This window comes from Musca vetustissima, unplaced genomic scaffold (assembly GCF_032173495.1).
Source record: "Musca vetustissima isolate MV318-11 ecotype Yass unplaced genomic scaffold, APGP_CSIRO_Mvet_v1 utg20163, whole genome shotgun sequence".
NCBI classification, from domain to species: Eukaryota; Metazoa; Arthropoda; class Insecta; order Diptera; family Muscidae; genus Musca; species Musca vetustissima.
This window is the reverse complement of record NW_026881633.1, coordinates 24,692-35,121: the sequence shown is the minus strand read 5'-3', so window position 1 is coordinate 35,121 and position 10,430 is coordinate 24,692. Positions and strand designations below refer to the sequence as shown.

The 10,430-nt window shown below is 34.5% G+C and overlaps 1 protein-coding gene across 1 annotated transcript in view; it reads right to left on the bottom strand.

The window, feature by feature from the left end:
• Positions 1–3,911: 3,911 nt before the first annotated feature.
• Positions 3,912–10,430, bottom strand: part of LOC133327602 (RIMS-binding protein 2) — a gene marked incomplete at its 5' end in the record, with an annotated part of 30,022 nt that continues 23,503 nt past the window's right edge. Inside the window, 2 exons of the mRNA XM_061536123.1 lie at positions 3,912–4,226; positions 8,306–8,602. Of these exons, the coding sequence (XP_061392107.1) occupies positions 3,921–4,226; positions 8,306–8,602 (603 nt within the window). The remainder of the gene's footprint in view (positions 4,227–8,305; positions 8,603–10,430) is intronic.

The following is a 10,430-nucleotide window of genomic DNA, read 5'->3' as shown; positions in this document are numbered from 1 at the left end:
AATATATAATTTCAACGAAACCTGTTAGAGATTAGTTTATACTAACTTTAGTACGTGTTGCAATGTTTATACAAAGTTCAGTAAATTGCACTATAGGTAATTTGTCCTGTTTTTGAGGCAAAAAGTAATAACAGCGGTGTTAAACGATTTTTTGACTTTTTAAATGATTTATATTTCAGATTTCTACAGTGGAAATATAACGGATATAACGAACAACGATTAGGGTAGTGAAAACGATTAGAATAGTAAGTTAAAAAAAATCGACCCGCGATTAGATATTTAAAAGAATAATTATTACAATAATGTATGTTTTTGCAGAATTCATTAATAATTAATTCGGTACCCATCATTAATATGTAAAAGTGAGATAAAACCATGCTTACTACAGTCGAACATGATATATTGAACAACATTTTTTCGTAAGACACTTTTTTATTTTTAATCAATGCTGAAAAAGTTGATGGTGGTTGTTTTGATTGTGGTTGTCAAAAGATCAGACAAATTCAAACATTTTAGTAAAATTCTATCTAAAATGACTTATGTGTAAAAAATAAACACATTTATTTTATAGTCAACTATGTACATTTTCAATCGTTATACAAACGCTTTAACAAATATTATATATTAAAAAAAACAGCACACATCACCGTCAATACTCCCCAAGTTCAATTTTTATGTTTATGCTTTGTATTTTGCGGTTACAAACGTTTAAAAATAAGTTTTAATTTTTAAAATTTTTTTCAAAGTGTAGTAGAGTTTGGCTACGATTTACGCCGATTTAAAGACACTGTTACGAAAAAAAATCTTACAGAATTACAAATTTTGACATGTTTTCTTTTTAATGCCATCAAAAAGGATATTATTTTTCAAATTTGAAAAAATTACTTTTTGCCTAAAAAACTGTCCAAATTACCTATAGTGCATTGTAAAAAAATCTGTGCCAATCGGCTAAACATTGGGAGTTTGGTGGACTATTTATATTAAAGCGGACGAAAATTTATGGGAGCTATATCAAAATCTGAACGGATTTCAACAAAACTTCGCATACGTCATCCTGTACTGTACGTCATTAAGCTGTGCGAAATTTTGCCTTAAGCTGAATAGCCTTAGGAGTTTGGTGCACTATTAAAAAACGGATGAACATATATAAATGGGAGCTGAATCTGAACCGATTTCAAAAAACTTCGCGGATGTCAACCTGCAGTAATTTCAGTGCGCTGTACAAAATTTTGCTAAATCGGACAAATATTGGGAGTTTGATGCACTATTTACATAAAATCGGACGAAATTATATATGGGAGCCTGTTACAAACATATGCACAAAGTCATAGTACCCTGAATTACAGAGTGGTGAACGGTATAAAAAGGAATTTCTTACAAATAATGCGCAAAAATAGAATAAGAGTTTGTGTCAGTAAAGATGTTCAGAGAAATGTGACCACACCAAGCCACTTAAACAGACAATTTACTATTGGAAAATGCAAAATTATTTGCCAATATACAGGGTTATCCATTTATTGTTTTCAGAAGTATGGCATACTATGTTGTTGAACCAACATTTTTTCTTTTCAATTAAAAGTCTAACATTGATGAAAATCGATGTCTAGCTATCTCGAAACGCATATAAATTATCAAAACCTTTTACAAAAATGGTGTTTTTGTCACAACCACATATGGGACTAGTTAAACCTTCAACTCTTAAGCATTTAAAAACCAACATACTTCAAGTTATAAAAAAGTGGTCGAAAATTGCCTCAAAAGAAGAAGAACAGGAACGTTAATTTAAATAGTAAGTTCCGACAATTATTTTTCTGCAAATGACTGTCAAAAATATTACCAGATTACCTTTCAGGGTATTTAAAGGATGTATAATGTTGACTAGTCTATAGAACAGAGTTTCACAAGACTTTCACTTCTTGCATACTCAAGAATATACTTATACCACTCTTTACTTAATCGTTTAAAGCTCAATATCGAACTTGTCATAACAGATCCTACATCTATAGTGGAGACTTTCCTTACAGTACTACCCTGAATAGATAGCTCTCTAGGTCAATAGCTTGATCAGATGTGAATGCCCAAAACAAGACGAAATTGTTTTCATAAAACTGGACTCATTACGCTGTGTCGGATGTTTTTAGAGACTTTAAGCGGTGAAATTGAACATCGAACTCATATTAATAAAAATGTAGATTATTTTGGATGAAATTCTTAACATAATTAAACCTTTTTCGGAAGAGGCATTATAAAATATTTACTTTTTCAAGTAAGTTTTGAAGACAATAAAGACGGTTTAACTAAAATAAATGATATCGAAAAAATAATGTGTCAATACCGCCGAAATTCCGATATTTATTAGTATTACAACTGTATAGCAAATATGTGTATTCAAATTTGTTTAAAGGATATATTTCTGTTGTTAACCCTTAAACCAGCGGAATTTATAAATGTGTTCTCAGAATTACATAAAACCATACCAATATTATAGCAAAGTATTTTTTAGAAATAAATACTTTACTTTTTTAAATAAATAAAGCTTTCAATATCGTCTTAGTGGTTTATGGGATAAATAAAGAGTATGGAGATTATGTGTGGAAATTCTTGTTTTATCTGTCTAAACTATAAGTTTTGAACATAAGGACCAAATAAATCAAGACGAAATTCAACTTATAAGTCATAGGCATGCTTTGTTTTTTATTTTATACACAATATTGAAATTTATTTGAAATAATTGTAAAAAGTATGAAATTAAAATAGGGGAGCAAACACACACACAGACACAACTGTTACAGACAGGACACGCATAAAATACTTAAGAGTTAGACATTAGAGGACGAAAATTTTTTCGGTTTAGTTTAGAAACATATAAACACATTTAGAGGTGAAGAAGAAGAAGATTAGAAACCATAAATATTTGAGGACAACGATAAATGGATCACAGACATGAGAAATGAAATGATGAAATATATGAAAACATAAATAAATAATTCGCCATGTACATTCAAAAAACTGAGTGTGATCGGAATGTTCCAGCTACAGTTTGAAATAGAATGGATGGTGGTTGGGTGGTGGATTTTGGATGGGTAGTGGATGAGAAAATGCCTTCAACTATAATATTTTCATTTTTTTTGTTTTGTTATAAAATTCCATTTGATTATTATCGAGTTTTAGTTATTTTGTTTTTTTTCGTTTTCTCTATTAATATTAGTTAACAATTACAAACAACAAGAACAACAACTATATTCATATGTATGTATATTTGACAAATCAAGGAAAGAAAAAAGTAAATGATATTATTACAGAAATATTGTGCCGAAATTATTTTGATTACAGAATGAAATTGAAACCAAAACCATAATGAAAGAAAAAAGAAATATTAAAAAATAAATAAATATTTTACAAAACAATAAATATTTTTAAATAAAAAAAAATAAAGTATTTTTGTAGATTTGTTTTTATTTTATTTCTTTCTTTTTTGCAGTGTTTTTGTATTTTTGGTTTAGAATAGAAGGCCTAAAAATAGTTATTTTTTTGATTTTAGAAAGACCTAATCATTAGCGATTTTTATTAAATTTTGCTCCGCAAATGTTAGATTTTATTTTCACAGAACCAATATTTTTCTCACATTTAATGAAAAACAAAAAAGAATATTCAAATAAAAATTAAACTTTTGTACAAAAACAAATAAAACATTAGAGAATATTCATTGCAAGAAAAAAATAACAAAAGAACAGAAAGAAATCCTTAGATACTGTACAGTACTGAGTGACTGAATTATTTGTTTACAGGAAAAAAAATATTTTGTAAATTAATATATTTTTGTTTTGATTTTATTTTGTACAAAGAAAAAAATAGAGTTAAGAATTTTTGTTTTTGTTTTCGATTTTTTTTTTTGGAATTAAATGGAAAATTGAATACTTTTACTTACTCTTTCCTTGGGGACCACGTGGTCCAGCCATACCAGGCATCATGTTGTCGCGCGGCGGTGGTGGAGGTCCTCTAGCACCCGGCCCTTGACCTCTGCCCCTTTGACTGGCCAAGCCACCGCGTCCTGCAGGGCCACCACCTTGCATCATTTGATTACTATATGTGTCGGGCGCCTCGGCTAAGAAATTCGATGGCACTAGGCCACGAACACCATCCAATTCGCCCATATAGAAACCATCTTCATCCATATCACCATACACAAGTATGATTTCACCCGTTTTGAAACTTAATTCCACTTGCTGATTGTTTTTATCAAAATTCGTTTTCGTTGGGGAAAAACAAAAAACAGATGCAATTAAATGTATACCGTTATGTATGTAAAACAGATAAAGAATGAAATCTCATTAAGTAGCACAAGAAGAAGAAGAATCATTTCTTTTTGCAGAAAAAAAAACAAAATAAAATATTCAAGCGTTGTTGTTACTTTTTTGTAATAAATTAAGCGATCGTGTGGTAGGCACTGTTGGTAGGTGGCGGTGGTGGTAGTTGTAGGTCTCCATGGGTAGTCTAGCGAACGAAGAGGTTATTTTTATATTTTTTCGGTTATTATAATAAGGTTGTGGTTTTGAGTACTGGATTTCGTTGTGTACAATTATTACTATATAGTTGTAATTAACTTATTATTTTGTTTAGAAATAAACATCTATCTGGTTTTATTTATAATTATTTCCTGGATTTGTTTTTTTAATATAGGGAATAGGTTAGAACGTGGACCATTCTAATTTTTGTCGCCTTTAACGTTTATATTTCAGGCATTAACCTCAACATTACAGGAAGCTACCAGGAAGCAGGAAGCGGATGAACTCAAGAAGTACAAAGCCGTTGTTATTGCCTTACAGGAAATGCGATGGAAAGGGACTCCATGAAGAAACATCCAACAACGGCATGAGGTTGATTGACTTCGCGGCAGCAAAAAACATGGTAGTTAGCAGCACCAAATTCAAGCATCTCGATATACACAAGGCCACTTGGATTTCTCCCGATCAAGCAACGAGACGAAATTGATCAATTTATGATAGACGGAAGGCATTCGTACAATATTTTAGACGATCGATCGATACGAGGAGCGAATATCTGGGCAGCGTATAGGGACAGACAGTTGCAACACGTAACGTGATGGATAATTTTGGATAATTTTCAGAAAACAGAAGAAAGAACAAGAAAATCGTGAGCGTGAGCAAATCGAAGACTTTGGTGCAGGCATATCCTCCTGTAGAGAAGAAGAAGAAAACCTGGTGACAGATACAGATAGCGTGCATTTTGAAAAGCTTCTGGTATCAAATAGCTGCGGTGAAGAAGATACCCCAGAACCAATAAGAGATGACGATATAGAGTGTATTCCACCTAGCCAAGATGAGGTCAGAGTAGCAATTAATCGGCTGAACTATTCAAGACCAGTGGTCAGATGATGGTCAGGAGTATGCACCAGCTCATTTCTACAATTTGGCTAGAGGAATGCATGCCCAATGTTTGGAACTTCAGCATCCTTTGTCCCGTGAACAAAAAAGCAGACAAGAGATATGTGCCAATAAAAGGCTATCCAGCGTGCTATGTGAAAGAAGCCAATGATCAATGACATTATTGGACCATACCAATGCGGCTTCAGGCGTGGTAAATCCACCATTGATCAGATGTTCACTCTTCGCCAGATCCTGGAAAAAACCCCACGAAAAACACATCGACACATTCCACCTATTCGTCGACTATAAAACCGCATTTGACAGCTCTATCCGTTCAGAGGTATTTTTGCGTTTGGTATTCTTGCAAAATTAATAAAAAGGAGTCTGCCAAGTGGGACTGGCAGTAAATGGTGAAAAGATGAACGATTTTATATACCTCGTTACCGCCTTATGCAAAACTAATAACATCATCTTTGAAATCCGGAAGAGAATAGTGTTGGTCAACAGATGCTACTAAGGTCTGAGTAAGCAACTCAAGCAAGGCCACCTCTCGCCAGACCAAACTCACACTCTACAAGACATTGATTGTACCCGTGGTGTTGTATGGATCTGGAGCATGGGTACTTGCGCAAGCAGATGAGGCAGCTGTTGGAGTGTTTGAGAGATAAATTCTTCGGAAGATCTTTGGGCCGATTTGCGTCGACGGTGAATATCGCCTTCGAATGAACCATAAGCTATACCATCTATTCTCGGACATCGACATTGTCAGACAGATCGGTGGCTATGCCATCTTGTGAGAATGGATGAAGATGACCCAGCTCAAAAGGCATATAAAAGCGAGCCAAGTGATGGTTCACGCAGAAGGGGAAGACAACATATCGGAAAATGGTCTTTCAAATTGGATGAGATTTTACGAAGAATAAATAAACAAAAAATATTTTGTTCGAATCAAAATATATGTGCACAATACTATAATTAATTTTTCTGAACGTTATTTTGTGTTTTTAACCTGATCTAATTGATTTTTCGCAATATCAATTTTTGACAGTATATAACATATATATTTGGGCCCCATTCGTACCTGGAAAACCGGAAACATGACCTCTCAGTTCATTAACATATCCCAATGGTATTAAGACTGCTTTCAAGGGAATATTTCAACGAAGGGCCTACGTTTTAGACTTCCTTAGACATATTTGCCATGCCGTCCCCGCAGATCAAGTTATTGGTGCACAATTATGTTTTCAATTCTTCGAATATGTAAATGACAAATATCGTATGCGTTCACACTAAATTGGCAGATAACATAATAAGCCTATACTTACTCGACATCGAGCATTGGAATCTGGTCATAGGGAATTTGGAAGTGAATTTCACTTACTCTGTGAAACATCACAAAATTGAACCTTTAAAATGACACGAGAGCCAACATAGGTTACCATTTGGTTTGGATTATCTTGTAATCTGAAAGTTTCTTGCTGGTTCTGGAAAGAACTTCGTATACATTTCTTAGGGTCCATAAATAATTATAAATAAAACCATAACTTTTGAATATAAAATTGTTATAAAAATTATTTAAGACATTTAATAGTTTAGTACAGGGTTGCCCTTATTCGACGGACCCATCTGGCAACGCCATAACTTTTGACAGAGATGTCACATCGCTTAATGACATACAGCGTTTGAAGCGTCAGTCCAATACACGTCACGCGAGCTCTCTGAAATAGTTGAAATTTACATTCAACAGAAGAAGTCAATTGTGAAAACTCAACGTGCTTTTAAAACATTAAAAAATGTGAGAAGTGCGCCTTCTAAGAACACCATTAAGCATTTATACGAAAAATTTTCGACTGGTAAGGCTCTTTCTAATCCGAAGAGGCCATATAAAAGTCGACCAAGGCGATCGGCCGAGAATATCGCTGCCGTACGAGCCAGTGTTGAGAGGTCCTCAAGAACATCCCAAAAACGCCGTTCTCAGCAGTTGGGCATGGCTCGGTCCACTTTACAACGGATTATTCGCATTGATTTGCATTTGTTCCCGTACAAAATTCAATTGACGCAAAGAATGTTGCCTGCGGACAAGCCTCGTCGATTGGAATGGGCCCAAAGAGTCATCGAAATGGCCGAAGATGACGAGCAATTTTGGAACAAAATTATCATGTCCGATGAAGCCCATTTCACATTGAATGGGACCGTAAATAAGCAAAATTGCCGTTTTTACGCCACTGAAAATCCTCAGGAGATTCAAGAAGTGCCTCTTCATGATGAAAAAGTCACAGTTTGGTGCGGCGTTAGTGCGAAAACGGTCATTGGGCCGTTTTTCTTCCAAAATGAAAATGGCCATGCTGTTACCATCAATCAGGAGCGTTATCGCGACATAAGCAAAAACAGCACAATACGTCATCAACGCCAGAGGCGGCCATTTGAGAGATATCATATTCAAAAATTGATGTAAACAAATCTACTTGGAACAAATTAAATGATTAACATTGCCAACCGCCAAATTTTTATTTTTTTCTTTGATTTAAAAAAAACATGGGTCCGTCGAATATGGGCAACCCCGTATATACTCAATAAATATTAATGATTGAGAAGATTTTGGACACTTATTTGGATCTAGCAATATATACACACACAGAAGAAGGCTATAATTCCAAAATTTGTTTTTCAAATTGCTATTTTTTTTCATTACGAAAACAAACTCACATTACGACGTCGTGGTGGTATGTCTTGGGCAAATGTTGGCACAAGACTATCAAGGAATCCCCCAAATAGACCTCCTCCTCCTCCTCCACCCATTTTAGCAGCCTTACGCTATATTGATATATAGAATACGCACACGCACACACATATAGATATGCACATACTAAAATAAATACACACACTCACACAAACAAAAAACATAGACATATACTTACTTCCGCATCCACATTCGGACTTAGCTCTTGTGGATCGTAGTCGTAGAGGGCAATCATACGTTTAACGGGCATATTCGCGTATATATCACCCCAACGATCGCGACTAACATTGCGCATACTTTGCTGGGTGCCCACCTGACCGGGCATAACTTGTGCAGTGCCGCCAGGTTGTTGTGGCATTTGACCCATTTGGCCGGTGCCATCATCAACCTCCGTCACCATATTATGAGGTACATAACCGCGACGACCGCGCAATTCGCCCCAATAAAAACCATCGGCATCCTTGTCACCATAAACCTAAATAATCGCAAAATGGGAAATATAGAATAAATATCGATTAAATAAACACATAATTGAATTTCAAGGACCACATAACGAAGGCGGTGCTGATGATGGCTTCGGAGGGAATGCCATTCTCAGCATTTGAACACAGTTGTATTTTATTTTATTTAATTTTTTTTGTAATACGAAAGAATGAAAGAAACATAGATATGATGCAAAGTATCAAATACAGAACAAGGTGAACGAACAATCGAAAAAAATAGTTACACTAATCTAATGTATAGGTGGTTATATATAGATAAACTATGTATGTATATATTTGTTATATAATATTGTTTATAGGTATATATAGAGATAGGTATATATGCTGATAGGTAGGTAGGTGGGTAATTATAATAAATCTTCATTACAACAACTAATCGTTTTCTAGGGTTACTAACATCTAAAATGGGTTGGCGGCTGGATGACAGGATGAATGGTAGGTTGAAGGGATTTATCTGATATTGTTGGTGGTGGTGATAGTGATAGTTTCTATTGTTTTTTTTTCTTTTAAAATGTATGTAAGGGGAATTTCACAAGTGTGACTAATAATGATTCGACAATACACAACTAATTTGTTTATGAAATCAATTAAATTGTTGTAAAAACAAATCGAATTATGTGAATTGTAAAGCTAACCGATCGAACTAAATGTTGAAACCACCAATTATTACAATTTTTTGTTTGTTTATTTTTTCAATTAAATTACAGTTGATGTTTTTTTTTTTAAAGCGGGTTCAAACACTTTTTTGGGGTTGACCACATGGTGACTATAAATTTTTCGGGTTTTTATAGGGTTTTCCGGTTTCTAATCTTACCTTGGATTATTCGTTTAGACCGGGGGGCACTCGAACTTACTTTGGCTGATGGCTGATCAACTACAATCTTCATGTCATTACATAAATTGCATCAAATTAACATTCATTCCAAGTTTTGAGGATTATACAAAATTTACTGAGAGAATGTGTGTAAGTGCTTGCTAAGATTTATTAAAAATTTAATTGAGTGGTGAAAGAGCCTCTTTCAACACCTTTCATTTATGAGTACATAACTTTTAATATCCTCAGCCGTATGGCTAATATGGCATCGGGGCATTGGGGTTGATTTACAAATGTCCGTCCGTCTAGCTGGTCCGATACCTCTCGAAAGGAATAATCGAATTCATCTAAACTTTGCACATCTTAATATTTTCTCAAAACTTAGTTCAAGTTCGAATATGGGGAATATCGGTCCGCTCCTTCTGGTACCTCTCCCACAAAATAGTAAATCGTGCTAAAAATATCATGCGAACCTATTATCTTTACAAAGCCTAGAATGAGGAAGGAGTGGACCCATTGGCCACTCCTTCTGGTACCTCCCACACAAATGGTAAAAATTTTCAATATTTATAAATGCAAAAAAAGGTGAATAGAATATCCGATTTGAACCGAACTTTGCACAACCTCTAATCTTTATCAAGCCTATATCAAGTCCGAATAATAACACCTGTGTGTAACTCTCACCATAGGGTGAGAGTATATATATGTCGGCAACACTGACTGACACTTTTTGACTTGTTTTAAAAATCGTATTTGCTGGCATTTTATTTGAACACGATTGCAAATTATAAGAGGCTTACTTCTCCAAATGAAATGCATCTGAAGTTCCTGACATTCTAATAACCAACCTTCGCATCAACATCAACACAATATAAGAATGACAGGGAATAGTGTCACCCAGTGGAGAATAGCAAAACTAAATAAGCATGAACTCAACCATGGCACAATGAATAGGTAGTCCATTTAGGGCAGCTGATGTCTTGATT